Source organism: Acomys russatus, chromosome 16, assembly GCF_903995435.1.
Source record: "Acomys russatus chromosome 16, mAcoRus1.1, whole genome shotgun sequence".
Lineage (NCBI taxonomy): Eukaryota > Metazoa > Chordata > Mammalia > Rodentia > Muridae > Acomys > Acomys russatus.
In genome coordinates, this window is record NC_067152.1 from 41,946,727 (window position 1) to 41,963,271 (window position 16,545).

The window sequence follows — 16,545 nt, forward strand, 5'->3', positions numbered from 1 at the left end:
CCCCGCGTGACCGGCTGCGATCCCGAACGCCGGGACCGCCCTCCGGACGGACGAATCTGCTGCGGCGGCCCAGGGGAGGTCCCTGAGCGGCTCCTCGCCAAGGAGACCGAGGTAGAAGGTCAAGTGGCGCTGGAAGGGGAGTGGGGCGCTCTCGGGACGTCACTGCTCCATGTTCACGTGATCTCTCCGGGCGGAAAGGAGGAACCTTGAAGCCCAGGAGACGCGCGCAACGGATTGGTCCAGGACCTTGAGGGGGCGGGATTGCGCCTGCGCCGTGGGACCCACCTACTTTCAGGTTTTGGGGGCGTCCTCTCGCTAAAACTGGCCCCCGGGAAAGGGGAGTGGGTGTCAAGGGTCTAGGGTAAGGAGAGGTGGTTATTAGCGGTAAGCTGTTGGTTTTACTGGAACGCACCCAATTGGAGCAAAAGGGGACCAGGACAAAGGTTACGTTCCGGAGGTTCGTTGCCTTCCGGCTAAAAATATTGCGGACTTGACTGACTTTAGAGGCACGGCCAGCGAGGGCCTGGTCTTGCGAAGCTTCCCGGCTTATGCAGTAGGCATGGGTTTAGAGCGAGAGGGAACAGGTCCAATGTCTCTACATCTTAAAATCCAAGACTTTTCCCTCCTAAACTGGCAGGTCCTAGAAATTTTGAAGTACAGACTCTGGTCTGCGTTATCATTATCATCGTCATCGAAGACTTAAATGTCCACGTGCCTAAGACGTTCGACCGTAGCCTCAGAGACGACCTGCTTTCACCAATTTGTCTTTTAGTTCTTATTCCTTAAAAAGTGCAAGTAGGCACCGTCTAGCATGCATGCACTCAGGTCAGCCCAAGATTTGGTCCCAAAGCACAACAGAAACTGGGCAGAGTGGCAGGCGCCTGCAACCCGCAGTGGAGGTCTGTGGTTCTCGAAGTCCAAGGTCATGCTCAGCTATATAAGGCCAGCCTGGGCTGTGGAGTGCCTTGTTTAAATGCTAAGTAAAATGCACTCAGTCTCCATCCTAATTAGCTGTCTTTTGACTTCATACCACAAGGAACTACACTTCTTCATTACCTCTCTAACGTGCCCTTCTAACAACATAGGTGAGACCCTTTTACAGTAACTGTACAGAGACTGAGTAAAATGAATCAAGATTTTATCTTGAATACAATTTATTTTTATTTTTGTTAGACTCACTTTGTATACTGGCTGTCCTTGAACTCACACTGATCCACCTACCGCTGCCTCCCGAGTGCTGGGGATTAAAGGCATGCGCCACCACGCCCAGCTTAAAATTCAATGTGTTTTGTTGCTGTTGTTGTTGTTTTTAGATTTATTTCTTTATTATGGATACAATGTTCTGTCTACATGTACACCTGCATACCAGAAGAGGACACCAGATCTCATTATAGATGGTTGTGAGCCACCAAGTGGTTTCTGGGAATTGAACTCAGGACCTTCAGAAGAGCAGCCAGTGCTCTTAATCTCTGAGCCATCTCTCCAGCCCCCAAAATTCAATGTTTTAATGCACTATTTTTTTCTTGGTGCAGGAGATGGACCTCTGAGTTACATCCCCAGCCCTACAATATTTATAAATTCAAAAGAGAAAATAAGTAACATACTGAAAAGTAAAATAAAGACTATATCATTGTTGCTGATTGTACCTTTGGCTCGGGATGCAGTAAGCCTTAGCAAGGCTGTGACTGTGGCTTTTTTTCAGGGACACTCCTCCAAGTGCTGGTATATTGCTTAGTCTGGTTATTGTGAATTTTCCTCTTATCAAAAGCTTATATCCCAAACACAATTAACACAAGCTATTGATGAGATAAAAACCAAGGTTATTGCTTAATAGGTTAAAGGGAAAACATTACCTTTGGCAGTGTCTCTGAGAGTGAAAGGTCTGGTCAGACTTATTGACAATTGGAAATTTGACCTGGCCTTTTGGCACTTAGAAGGCTGAGGCAGGAAGATCAGAAGTTCAAGACCAAGCTGGGTTGCAGAAAACTGTTAACCTTGGCTTAAGGCAGCTCTTTCAACTATGGGTCTCAATTATAATTGTGTAAGGGTCACAGTACAGGTTAGGTGTGGTGGGGACGCCTTTAATCCCAGCACTCAGGAGGCAGAGGCAGGTGGATCTCTGAGTTCCAAGCCATCAAAGCTACCTAGTGAGGACCTGCCTCAAAACAACAACAAAAGAATCAGTACAAAAATTGGGCATGGCAAGGTGAGGAGACTCAGATAGCCTCCGAGAGCCGACCGACAGTTACTGCCGAAGCCGGTAGCCTGGGTGGACAGTCAGGAAAGATGCTGATGTAGGCCGGATTCTGGCAGATTCCCGATCCTGCGGCCTGTAAGGGTTGGCTTAAGCTCAGTGCCCAGCGAGTGTGGGTTAGATGTTTATTCCCCTCCAGGATCTGTTCATCCACCCGCACTTAATAGCACCCCCAAAACCAGTGTTCGCAAGGGACATAGGCACCCAAATGGCTGCCCTCATGGGGTTGATTACCTGGTGAGCAAAGCAGAGCAGACTTCTAAAAAAAAAAAAAGAAAGCAGATCACACTGTTTGAAATCTGATCATTCAGTGAACTGAATGGGAGTGGCGCTGCAGAGTGAGCAGGGCTGTCTTAGAGCCGGAGGGCGAACACCCTGCTGTCAGAGAGATTGTTAAATATCTGAGGTAAAGGGGACATAGAAGACACGGTCAGGTAAGGTCTGGAAAAACAAGGAGATTCACAGTGGGCTGACAAAATGGCTCAGTGGATAAGGGCACCTGCCTCCTGAAGGTGCAAGCCCACAGGCCTGAGGTCAGTGCCCAGAACCCACGTAAAGGTTTTGAAAGAAGAAGAGGACCAACTCCATCCGGTTGTCTGCTGACCTCCACTTGTGCACTGTAACATGGATGGGCATACACCAATAATAAATACAATTTATCTTTTGAAAAAGATTGTTGTCAGGCAACAGAGGCAGGGAGATCTCTCTAAGTTCAAGGCCAGCCTGGTCTTCTACATAATGTTGTGAGTTACAGGCCAGCTAGAGGTACATGGTTGATTTGTTTGTTTCAAGACAGGATTTCTTTAGGTAGCCCTGGCTGTCCTGGCACTCACTCTGTGAACCAGGCTGGTCTCGAACTCAGATAATCACCTGCTTCTGCCTCCCAAGTGCTAGGATTAAGGTGTGTGCCACCACCGCATGACTGTTACATGGTTTTTGTCTAAAACTAACATACTAAAACCTGTTTGAGTTTCAGGAAAAGCTCAGGCACAGGTCCTGAGCCAAAGGAGGAGGGAAGGGAAATAAAGGGTAAACGTAGGCCACTTCCCACCCAGTGTGGCACCAAGCTAAGACTGAGTTCTGTTGGTTATAGTGAGGGGCCACCTTTCATACCATTTACAGGAGCCTGTAGTCTCAACCACCAGTTTTGGGGTTTTCTTTTTGACCAAACCTCAATAAGAGAATAAAGAAACAATTCACAGCCAGGCGGTGGTGGCGCACGCCTTTAATCCCAGCACTCAGGAGGCAGAGGCAGGTGAATCTCTGTGTGTTTGAGGCCAGCCTGGTTTACAAAGCAAGTCCAGGACAACCAAGGCTACACAGAGAAACCCTGTCTCAAAAAAACCAAAAACAAAAAAGAAAGAAAAACAGAAGAAGCAATTCACCTTTCACCCAGATTCTCTAGTTAACGTTTGTCACTGTTGCTTTCTCTCACCTGCAGGTCAGCTTTATTTATTCGCTCTCTGTTTTGGAGCTGATTGAGGAAACGTTGTGGACGAACTCTTTATTTACAAATATTTAAAGTTTTCCTAATAGTAAGGATATTTACAGAATGATTATAGTTGAGATGACTTAATTCGCATGCGACGCTACTGTCTTATCTACATTCCTGGTATCTGGCTCTGTCCTTTAGCAGATGTTTTACTCATCTGGAATCTAAGTCTAGCATCATAAGAGATATTATGTTACCTGCCAGGGGCCTTGAATGCAACAGAGCAACTTAAATATCAGGCATTTACAGGATCATTTCCCAAAGCAAGAAACCTGCCCACAGAGCGCCGTCCAGGACTGCATACTGTACGTATGAGCAGCTGGGAAGCAGAGCTAGGAAGAGGAGAGTTAGAAGCCAGCCAGGCCACAGAATGAAACCCAGTCTTAAAAGTAAATGTGCAGGGACAGCAGAGATGGCTCAGCAGTTCAGAGCACTTGCTGCTCTTGCAGAGGACCCAGGTTTGGTTCCCACTACCCATATCAGGTGGCTTATAACTGCCTGAAACTCTAGTCCCAGGAGATTGACAATTCATTCATTCTAGCCTCTGTAGGCGTGCACTGCTGCATGTACACACACATAAGGAAAAATTAAATCTTTTTTTTAAAAAATAAAGGAGCTAGAGAGATAGCTCAGTGGTTAAGAACTCTTACTGTTCTTTTTTGGGGGGGGCAGTTTCAAGATAGGGTTTCTTTGTGTAGCCTTGACTGTCCTAGACTCGCTTTGTAGACCAGGCTGGCCTTGAACTCCCAGAGATCCGCCTGCCTCTGCACTCTTACTGTTCTTAAAGAGGGTCCAGGTTCCCAACAGTCACACAGACATCTGAAGTAACTCCATTTCCAGGGCATCTGATGCCTCTGACATCCACAGGACCCAGGCAAATACAATGGTACACAGACACACATGCAAGTAAAACACCCATACACATTTAAAAAAAAAAAACCTTTAAAAGGGAGTTCTGGGATTTCTGTTAAGGTAACTTTTATTCCCATGTTTGTTTGTTTGTTTGTTTGGCTTGGTTTTTCAAGACAGAGTTTTCTTTGTATAGCCTTGGCTGTCCTGGACTCACTTTGTAGACCAGGCTGGCCTCGAACTCACAGAGATCCACCTGCCTCTGCCTCCAGAATTCTGGGATCAAAGGCGTGTACCACCATCACCCGGCTAGTATATACTTCTTTACAGACCTCTGCTCTATGTGGTTGATGGAGTATGGAAACTGCAGTGGGAACAGTACTTGTCCCTGTAGCTTTTATTTATGTGTAATGCACATGTGTCGGTGTGTGATGCAGGCTTGTATATCAGCATGTGAGCTTATAACCTATAAAAGCCTTTCCATTTCATAGCCCTTCCTGCTGGGGCCACTCTTCCAGATGTGGCTGGTCTCTCATGTCTTTGTGGTTGGCTTGCTTTACCAGGAATCTTCCAAATTCCATCCCAGCTATTTGTTCCCGGTGCCAGCGATGCTGCCTAAGCCTGGGATCTATCACTTTCCCTGGGAAGTCAGTGATGGCCAAGTCCCCGAAGGAAGCACACTGAGGACATTCGGCAGGTAAGGGTCATATATATATATGGAGTGGAGGGGGGGGGTTGAGACCCTAGCTGGCCTAGAATGAGCCATGTAGACCAGGCTGACCTTAAACTCACAGAGATCTGCCTGCCTCTGCTTCCTGGGTGCTGGGATTAAAGGCATGCGCTACTATGCTTGGCTGTATTTTTTTTTTTTTTAAATGTATACAGTGCTCTGCCTGCATATACACCTACAGGCCAGAAGAGGGCATCAGATCACATTATAGATGGCTGTGAGCCACCATGTGGTTGCTGGGAATTGAACTCTGGACCTCTGGAAGAGCAGTCTGTGCTCTTAACCTTTGAGCCATCTCTCCAGCCCCCTGTATTTTTTTTTTTAAACAAGTCACCCACAAAGGAGTGAAGAAAGCAGAATCACATGTGGTATCATTGTCCAGACAACCACCGATAGCTTTTGTGACTTCTCTGCTTTCTCGTGTGTGCGTGTGTGAATGATCATCTGGGTAAATGTGAGGACACACTGACACACATATATACTGTGTTAGTTGTATATTGTTGTGTCACAAGCCACTTGAAAGTAAAGTGACACCAAGCGTGGTGACCCACATCTGTAGCCCTAGCTTGGGAGGCTGGTGCAGGAGGATCTCAGGTTTAAGGGCTGCTTGGGCAGCTGGGCAGTGCACTGTCCCAAAAGAGAAAAAATAATCTGGGCATGGTGACTCACACCTTTAGTTACAGCAACTGGGAAGCGGAGGCAGGTGAGTTCAGGGCCGGGCTGGGATACATACTGAGATACTGTCTCTAAAAAACTTTACCAAGTTGAAAGCAAGAGTAAGAAGTTGAAAGGCAGTGACCTCCCCCTCTGTAAGACAGTAGGAGCACTTGCTCTGATCTGTTGCTTATATCTTATATCTCGGAGGGTCAGACTGAGGCCGATCGTGGGCTTCCATGGGTGTGCTGGCCTCCTCCAACCTTTGGTGCTTGGTGCTGGGCTTGTCTGTGAGTAGAAATGATCACACTTTCTTTGCCCTCCAGGTTGTGCCTCTACGACATGACACGCTCCCTGGTGACCTTGACAGCACCACACGGGTCTGATCGGTGCCAGCTGCTTGTCTGCACCAAGTTGGTGGAGCCTTTTGAGGCGCATGTGGGCTTCCTGTACATGGTTCTTGGGGAGTTGGAGCGCGAAGGGGGTAAGCCGTGCTCCATACAGCCTTCTTCTCTTGAGCTGGGCCTTGTTTTCTGCAAATCAAAAATGCACTGGACCCAGGACACACGCCTTTAATCTCAGCACTCGGGAGGCAGGCGGATCCCTGAGTTCGAGGCCAGCCTGGCCTACAGAGTGAGTTCCAGGACAGCCAGGGCTACACAGAGAAACCCTGTCAAAAACAAAACAAAATACCAGAGAGGTGTGGGGCTGTGGCTCAGTGTGTAAGGTGGTTGCCATAGAAACGCAAGGACCTGAGTTCAGATTTCCACAGGATAAGGAAACGCAGTAGGTGTCTAATTCCAGTGCTCCTGCAGGAGATGGGAGCTCAGGCTGGTGTACACAGTGGCGAGGGGGAGACTTGGCCTCAAACAAAGTGGAAGAGGAGGCTGGACTGCCAAGGTTACCTCCTGTCCTCCATACATATGCATGGCACGCACAAGCTAACACACAAAGAACAGAAAAAGAACTAGGAATGCATTGTGCCGAACCTGTGACCTCATGGGATTACCCTGGTTTACAGATCAGCTCACAAGGTCAAGGACTCTTGGGAAATAGCTGTGATTAGACTAGAAAGGACCAGCCATATGATGCCAAATCAGAGAGAGGGATGGTGAAGAGATGTCGCCGTGGGGAAGTGACAAAAGAGAAGTCACAGGCTTCTGAGATAGTGTGTGTGGCAGTTTGCTTAGGCGTTTCCTAATATGCCCGCCAGCCTTCAGTTTACATCTTATGGCTATTTCATGGAAACCAAGGCTCAAGAGAACATATGGTTGTAATGACAGGCCAAGAAGTCGAGGTAACAGAAATAAAATGCAAGGGGGAGGGGCCAATAAATATAGTCTTGAACAACAGTCCGCCTGGCACAGAGCACTGAAGGCAAGGTTGAAGAATGGCTAAATGGTAGACGCCCAGCATGCATCAGTCCTAGCTTCCATCCCCATTAAAACAAAGCAAACCAAACAGAAAAACAAGAGTCAAGCTGGCCGTGGAGAGGGAGCCAGTGACTCCTCTCCTCCTGGGGGCTTATCAGTGACATGGGGGGGTCTATTTCCTCTCTTCCTGCTGGCATTGCTTCCCTAACCCTTTTATCAAAGCAACGAGTGCTCATTGTTGACAGTGTAAAGAGTAAGAGGGAACAGAGAGGGGGCTGGGATGCAGCTCACTACTGGAACTGGCTAGAGAAAAAAAGATTTATTTTTGTTACGTTTAATGCGTATGAGTGTTTTGTCTGCATGTATGTCTGTGCACCACATACATGCAGTACCGGTGGAGGCCAGATGGGGGCGTCAGATGTCCTGAACCTAGGGTTATGGATGGTTGTCAGGCCTCATGTGGGTGCTGGGAATTGAACCGGGCTCCTTCCTCTGCAAAAGCCACAAGTACTCTTATTTTTTTAATTGATTGATTATATATACCTGCGCGTACACCTGCATGCCAGAAGATAGCATCAGATCCTTCTGAAAGGGGTCAAGTGGGGAGAGATGGCTCAGAGGTTAAAAGCCCTGGCTGCTCTTCCTAAGGTCCTGAGTTCAATTCCCAGCAACCACATGGTGGCTCACAGCCATCTATTATGAGATCTGGTGCCTTTTTCTGGTGTGCAGGCATAAATATAATCAAAGCATTAAACATCGTAAATAAATAAATCTTTAAAAAACAAACAAACCTAAAACCTTGTGGTCCTCCTGCCTCTGCCTCCCTCGTGCTATGATGACATGCATGTGCCCCCAGACCAAGCTATTACATAATCCCCCCCCCCCCAACACACACACACTTTTCCTTGCTTTGGGACAGAGTCTCACACTATGTAAATCCTCCTGCCTCTGATTCCATTCCTGAGTACTGGGATTTGACATATGTGTAACCACAGCCAGATAAATTTCTAGGCTTTTCTTAGCATTTTAAAAGTTAATTCAGCAGCTAGGCAGTGGTGGCACACACCTTTAATCCCAGCACTAGGGAGGCAGAGACAGAGGCAGATATTTGTGAGTTCAAGGCCAGCATAGTCCACAACCTGAGTCTAGGACAGCCAGGGCTACACAGAGAAAACCCTGTCTTGAAAAACAAACAGAAATCCATGGTAGGTTATAGTTATGGATGAGTTATATTAGTTAAATAGTGCTGATTTCAATTATATTGGATTGGGAGTTCCTGCCTTCCTAATTGACTTGGGAGAGTGAAAGGAGATACAAAGGATCTTTTACCTTTTTATTTGTTTAGGGTTTTTGTTTTGTTTTGGTTTGGTTTTTGGTTTTTTTAAGACAGAGTCTCTCTGTGTAGCCTTGGCTGTCCTGGACTCCCTTTGTATACCAGGCTGGCCTCGAACTCACAGCGACCCACCTGCCTCTGCCTCCCAAGGACAGGGATTAAATGCATGCGCCCAGCTTCTTTTATCTTTTTTTTAAAAATGCTTATTTATTTATTTATTTATTTATTGTGTGTGCACACTCCCTCCTGTCTGCCTTGGCATGCATAATATGTTGGCTTGGTGTTTTCTAGGACCAGTGCTCCAGCTCCTGTTTGATTTTATTTTTCATGACTTTTTTCCTTCATCTTCTGAGTATTTCCTACATGCCACACTGATCTGGATTAAAGACTGGCCAGTGGGTGGAGCCCTTTGTTGGCAGAGTGTGGCCATGCCTTTCCTGACCTCTCACCTGGATAGAGGGCACACTGTGTGGCTGCTTTTCAGCCCTTCTGGGCCTGGCTTTAAGTCCTGTCAGGATACAAAGGTCCGTCAAACATGTGTTGTGCCCTGTGTCCAAGTTGAAAGTTCTGAGGACAAAGGAGAGGTTGGTTAGAGGTACCTTCGTAACATTTTTGCATCTAAAGCCAGCCAGGAAACTAGTGTGAACAGTGCCATCTATGTGATCCACTCCCAGGATCTGATAAGTTTTGGGGCTATCTAAGGCCCCAGGGGTTCCTGTCTTGACATGGGGTGTTTCCAAACACCTTCCGCCAGGCTGAGAGCTTCCTGTTTTGTAATTATCAAGTAATCTCAGTTTATATAAGCCTCACTGACTATAACAACTGATCTCATTTTTCATCTTTTAAAAATCATTGTAAGAAAATAAAATAAAAATCATTGTAAGCCTGACAACAATGGCACACACCTTTAATCCCAGCACTCAAGAGGCAGAGGCAGGGGGATCGCTTTGAGTTCAAGGCTAGCCTGGTGTACAGAATGATTCCAGGACAGCCAGGGCTACATAGAGAAACAGTGTCTAGAAATACAGAAAAGTATTTTTAAAAAAGAAAGAAAGAGAGAAAGTATTTTTAATCTCAGCATTCGGGAGGCAGAGGCAAGTAGATCTCTTTGAGTTTAAGGCTGGCCTGGTGTACAAAGGGAGTCCAGGACAGCCAGGACTATAAGAGAAACCCTGTCTTGAAAAAAACAAAACAAAACAAAAAATAATAATTGACACATTGTGATTGTATATACATATTATGGAGCACAAGGTGGCATTTCAGTACATTGTCCATGGTAGGCAATGAGGTTTTTTTGTTTTGTTTTGTTTTCCCCCGAGACAGTGTTTCTCTGTGTGACAGCTCTGGCTGTCCTGGACTCACCATGTAGACCAGGCTGGCCTCGAACTCACAGCGATCCACCTGCCTCATGAGTGCTGGGATTAAAGGCATGTGCCACCATGCCTGGCCATGGTGGTCAATGAATGATCACATCAGAACAATTGGCATGGCCATCTTTGTAGACTGTGTGTGTGTGTGTGTGTGTGTGTTAGGAATGCTTAAAATTTTTCTCTGCTAGCTGTTTTGAATAGTCAAGTAGTTGGCAATAGGCCTAGTGGTGCAGGGCTGTAATCCTAGATACCCAGGAATTTCAGGGTCAGCCTGGGTATCTTGGCAAGGCCATTCCTCAAAAAGTTAAGAACCAAAAAGAAAAAGAAATCTAGGAGGAGGGTGGAGAGGTAGCTCAGCAGTTGGGAGCACTGCCTGCTCCTCTAGAGGACCCAGGTTCAATTCCTAGCACATGGCAGCTCACAACTGTCTGTAACTCTAGTTCCAGGGGATATGTACATACATGCAAGCAAAATGCCCATACATAAAATAAAATGTAAAAATCTTAAAAAAAAAAAAAAAAAAAAACAAGAAATAAGAAAACTAGGGTTAGAGGGCACAGTTCAGTGGTGGCAACACAAAGGTAAAGGAATTTTTTTCTAGGAGAAACAGGGGCTGTGGTGAGGGAGAGTTACTGTTCAATAAATACCTGAATAGTTGTCACAGAGCCAGAGGCTAGCCGGCCAGGTCACAGGGAGGAGCTTCTAGACAGATAAGGGAAACTGCTCAGTAAGAGAAGACTTTGAAGGTGTGTGTTACGTGGCATCTGTACAGAGGTCTGCAGCCTTTCTCTACTTTCAGTGGATGTGGGCAGGGAGGCTGGAGGCAAAGGCTGATCTCCCTACAGAACCAGGAAAATGGCTGGAAGTAATTAGGGCCAGCTGAGGGGACAGAGAAGCTGAGAGAAAAAGCAGGAGTCCCAAGGTCCTGACAGGGCTGAAGGAGGCGGCAGTGGGAGTGAAAGGGCAGGAAGATACCGAGGGTGGAAGATTCTAGAACAACCAGTCCAAGGTGCACTCCGAGGTGGGTGTGGGAGGCAGAAGCGGAGCAGAGGTGAGCAGTGGTGTAAATGGTTATCAGTGGGAAGGAGAGGGGTGTGTGATGTGAGACATGAGCGGGCCGTGAACTCTGAACTCACCTCATGCTCAGTGGAGTGTGTGCTGGGAGGATAAAGCCAAGTCGCAGAGAAAAGGTAGGAGGGTTATAAAGACACTGCAAGAGGGAGACACAGTATACCAGAGGGCATACTAGGAAGGACAGGCTGCAGGGCTGTGGGCAGGCATGAGAACATGGTGGGATTAGGGTGACAGTGCAAGGACAACTTCTTATGTTGTCAAGTAAAAGGAGTACGCGTCAGCAGGTGACTGTTCTGTGTGCTAGGGCTTGAACCATGGCCTCCTGTGTGCTAGGCAAGTGGTTATGTTTTTGCTGTCCTTAGATGGCCTCTCCTATACAGTAGACTGCCCTATAACAGGCTGTGCATTGGAGGATGACCTTGAACTCCTGACCTTCCTGATCCTCCACCTCCTGGGTGTCGGATTACAGACAAGTGCTACCTTGACCACTTTGTGTGGTAGTGGAGGGAGCTGAAACCCTTAGTGGGTACTAGGCAAATACTCTACCAGCCTTTTCCTTTTTCAAAAAGATTTATTTTAGGGGCTGGAGAGTTGGCTCAGTGGTTAAGAGCGCCGCCTACTCTTCCAAAGGTCCTGAGTTCAATTCCCAGCAACTACATGGTGGCTCATAACCATCTGTAATGTGATATGGCGCCCTCTTCTGGCTTGCAAGAGTACATGCAAGCAGAGCACTGTATACATAATAAATAAAAAATACATCTTTATTTTAGAGAGAGAGAGAGAGAGAGAGAGTGTGTGTGTGTGTGTGTGTGTGTGTGTGTGTGTGTGTGTGTGTGTGTTTCTGTCTATCTGTATATAGGTATATGCATATGTATGCAGGTACCCATAGAAGCCAGAGGCCTCAGATCCCCCCTGGAGCTGGAATCAAATGGCTGTGAGCAATTGGGTGTGGGTGCTGGGAACCGAACCCCGGCTCCTCTGCAGGAGCAGTATGTGATGCTCTTAACCCCTAACCCATCTCCCATTCCCTCGTTTCTATGTTTAATGTAAGTTCTGGTCAGTGCTGAAGGTCAAACCCGGGGCCTTGCAGTTAAACAAGGGCTCCGTGTGTTGTCCCCAGTGGGACTTACCCTCCACTGTGCCCTGCGGCGAGCTGGGGTTCTAGGCAAGTCCCTTCTGCCCACTCGACTCCTGTTAAAACTGAGGCCTCAGGCCCAGTCTTCACATGGATGCATCCACCTCTCCTCCATCCTTCCTTCCAGAAGAGGCCGCAGTGCCTGGACTGCCAGCCACGGCCTGGTGTGCCGCGTATGTGGGCCACTTCCTCTGTTCCCCGGTGTACAATAAAAGATAAAGCCAACTAAGCTTGTGAGACTTAGAAATAAACATAAAGGAGCAGGGTAGCCGGTCCAGCAGCAGAGGCCTCGCTCCGAGACGGTCCGAGCTGGCGTCCCAGCACCCACACAGGCGGCTCAGAGCCCCCTGTCACTCCAGCTCCAGGGCAGCCATAGGCACCTGCAGCTGGCCAGTGCTACTTTGTGGATTCTTCTTTCTCACCCTTCACCTCCTGTCACTAGATAAGAAAGAAAGAAGGAGACGGGGGAGAGAGAGCTACCTCTGACTCTAATTTCTTTCTTCTTTGTTTCTTCTTTGACTACAACTACTAACAAACTGCACCCCCCCTCTCAGTGACCAACAATGACCTGCTCCACCTACTGGGGCTCAAGCTGTTTTGTTTTGTTTTAGTTTTTTCTTTTTTTTTTTCTTTTTCTCTCTTTTTTTTTTTTTTTTAGTTTTTCAAGACAAGGTTTCTCTGTGTAGCCTTGACTGTCCTGAACTCTCTTTGTAGACCAGGTTGGCCTCGAACTCACAGCAATCCTCCTGCCACTGCCTCCCGAGTGCTGGGATTAAAGGCGTGCACCACCATGCCTGGCTGTTTCTGTCTTTTTTTTTTTTTAAAGATTTATTTATTATGTATACAGTATTCTGCCTGCATGTACACCTGCAGGCCAGAAGAGGGCATCAGATCACATTATAGATGGTTGTGAGCCACCATGTGGTTGCTGGGAATTGAACTCAGGACCTCTCGAAGAACAGACAGTGCTCTTAACTGCTGAGCCATCTCTCCAGCCCTATTTCTGTGTCTTTTAAAGAAACCAAAATTCCATAATTCTCACTACAGGCTCCTGCATTCATGTGCACATACCCACACAGAAACAACTAGTCTTCTAAGAAATGTGAGCAAACTTATAAGGTCCTCTGAAATTTAAGCAAATTTCCAGGACATAGGGTCCTATTTTGAGTTCCGAATCTTACATCTCTCATTCCGGACACACACCTCCCCCTCCAGTGGCGTTCACAATCAAATCAGGGAGTTCTCAACAAACTCCCCCTCACGGCCTCTGCTTCTGTTCCAATGCATTGTGTTTTGAGACAAAGTGTCTCTCTATCCATGTCATTCTGGCTGCCCTGGAACTAGCTCTGTAGACCAGGCTGGCCTTGAACTCACAGAGGTCCTCCTGCCTGTAACTCCTGAGTGCTGGCCTGATAGGTGTGCGCCACCATGCCTGGCTTCTTTTTTTCTTGGTTTTTGTTGTTGTTTGTTTTGTTTTTAATTATTGTTACTGTGTGTGTTGTGTGTGTGTGTGTGTGTACAGGTTTCCACAGAGGCTAGACCTGGAGTTACAGATGCTTATGAGCCACCTGACTTGGGGGCTAGGATTCAAACTCGGATCCTCCAGAAGAAAGCAAGTGCTCCTAACCGCCCACCCACCTCTCCAACCCCGTAGCCCTCCATTTTGATGTTGTCAACCCCTGATTCTGTTGTTCTAAACTCTCTAGAGCCACATGTCCCCAGACTTCTCAGGGTGGTATGAATGTTTGGCTCGTGTGTACCGATAAGCCTGTCTGGCGGCAAGCAGTGCCACCAACAGATGCAGATGGGGCCGCACGCTGAGGCCTGGGTCAACACCATCCTCTCTGGAGCTCGGCACCAAGAACTGAGGCTCAAAGGAGGCCATTTTTCACGGGTGACTGGTGTAGGTGATAGAAACCTAGACGGCTTGACGATGAGTTCTGTCTGTAGACTGTCTTCAGTTAGTAAATGGCTAGACTGGAAAGGTCAAGCTAGACTTCAACCAGGAAGCTGCTGTCTCAACGGCATCAAAAATAGATGTGGTAACGCCCTACACATTGAGTTCCTCACTGAGATTCCTGACAAGCCATAAGAACTCAAGGGGAACGGTTTTCTTTTCTTCTTTTTGTTGTTGTTCTGTTTGTTTCTCTGGTCAGGGTTTCTCTGTGTAGCCCTGGCTGTCCTAGATTTGTAGACCAGGCTGGCCTCAAACTCAGAGATCTACTTGCCTCTGCCTCCCCAGTACTGGGATTAAAGGTGTGTGCCACTAGGCCTGGCTTGGGAAAGCTTTTCTAAGCCAGCCAGGGTGACACACATCTGTAATCCCAGCACTTGGGAGGCAGAGGCAGAGGGATCAAGTGTTCTGGGTCATGCTGGTATATATAGCAAATTCCAGGATAGCCTGAACTTTTAGCCAGAAACCCTGTTTAAAGTAAGTAGGAGCTGAGAGGCAGCTCTGAGGTGAAGAGCACTTGCTGCCTTTGCCAGGGACCTAGGTTCCACACGCAACACTCATGTGGTGGCTCAGAACCCTCTATAACTCTACTACCCTCTTCTGCACACACGCTGTACACCTATAGACATGCAAATAAACTCTCACATACGTAAAAATTTTAAATCCTTTTTAGATAATAAAAATTACAAATCCAAACACCTTTTGTGGACACCCCAATGTTTTTCCTGTTTGATAGTACATGAACATTGATTTTATATATCAGGTCACCACCACTGCCTTTGTGAACAGGCCCCCAAGCCCCTTTTCCAGGATGGGGTGACTCACCCCTAGTAAGGCCAAACCTACTTGGGAGCTCAGCCCCTTGGATTTATCAAACATGGTTTCTCTAAACACAATATATTTTTTATTTTTATTTTATTTTTTATTTTTTGAGACAAGGTTTCTCTTGTAGTCCTGGCTGTCCTGGACTCTCTTTGTAGACCAGGCTGGCCTCAAGCTCACAGAGATCTGGGATCAAAGGCATGTGCCACCATGCCTGGCTTTCACTCCAATTTTCAATGACACTGATCCCAGGGTGCCAACGAGGGCTTTCCCTCTGGGCAGCCAGTGTTCCCTCAACTCGGACTTCTGGAGTACAGCAGAGGTGCAATGTGGAGGTTCAGCTTCCTGCTCCCTGCAGGACAGACAAGGCAGGCCCAGCTTCTGAATGTCCTGGAGACAGATTGGCAGCTTTCTTAGTGTCTCAGGAGTGAACAAGTCTGGGAGCACCGGAAGCATCAGTGGAGTGTTGCAGCCGCTCTAGGAAGTCACTGCTAACACCTCGGTGTCTGTCTTTCAGATGGAGGCTCTGTGGTGAAGGCCCGTCTGCTCACTTGTGTGGAGGGGATGGATGTGTCCTTGTTAGAAAAAGCCATCTTGGAGCAGAGGATCCTCTTGCAAAAGAGGCAGCAACCAATAGGAGACAGCAGCACCTTGCAGGCCCCGCCCCTTGCCCCTCCCCCTCCCCTTGCAGGCCCCTCCCCCTGCTCCTCACCCTCTACAGACCTGAGACACACCTTCCAGTGACATCCTTCGTCTGGAACCAGAGTGCAGGGGGCAAATGCCCCTTTCCCAAACTCTGGACTGACCTGTAGACGACAGCCCACCCCAAGATGGCCGTGGTGGCCTGTGCCCGTAATCCCAATGCTAGGGACTTAGAGTCAGGAGGATTTGGAGTGTAAAGCCAATCCCAGATACATGAGACCCTTCCTCTCTCTCAGAAAAAAAAAAAAAAAAAATCTGATACCCCACCCCAGAGCCCCGGAGCTCTGAGGGACATGAAGGATCCTGAAGTTCCTCTTGAATAAAGAATATGAGCACAGAGTGTGTGTGTTGATGCCGGGCTGGCTGCAGCCAGCAAGGGCCAGCAGGGGGCGCCACAAGCAGACAGCTTGCCTGACAGAAGCTGCCGCCCGCTGAGGGCTTCTGGTGAATTCTGGGCTAGGAGGCTGAGGGGGCGGATTCTAGGGGCCCAGGGTTAGAGTTGGGGGGCCCAGGGTTAGAGTTGGGGGGCCCAGGACTCAGAGTGGTTACCCTAGCTGAGGTTCTGACCTCCGTGGAAGCTAAGAATCGCCCAACAGGCAAAGCTGCGGCCCTGGCTCCTGACGTGTGACCCAGGGCAGGATTGTGGCTTCAGAAGCCTTGCCTACTCCTAACCCCTGCTTCATGCTGTCACCCTCCCCTGTACAGCTTTTCTGGGTAGATTCTTGTGGCCCCAGAGTGTGGGTTTGCCTGGGCCAAGGCATGGGCTGAGGCAGAAGTTTGAGCCCTCCTGCATTCCGTAGCCA

The 16,545-nt window shown here is 47.9% G+C and overlaps 1 protein-coding gene across 1 annotated transcript; it reads left to right on the forward strand.

Annotated features, from left to right (window-relative positions):
• Positions 1-51: 51 nt before the first annotated feature.
• Ten1 (TEN1 subunit of CST complex) lies at positions 52-15,981 on the forward strand. Its single transcript, XM_051159094.1, is given in 5 exon segments — positions 52-295; positions 5,159-5,292; positions 6,306-6,463; positions 15,558-15,697; positions 15,732-15,981. Coding segments are annotated over 4 exon segments (501 nt in total). The 5' UTR covers positions 52-295; positions 5,159-5,203; the 3' UTR covers positions 15,846-15,981.
• The last annotated feature ends 564 nt before the right edge of the window (positions 15,982-16,545 follow it).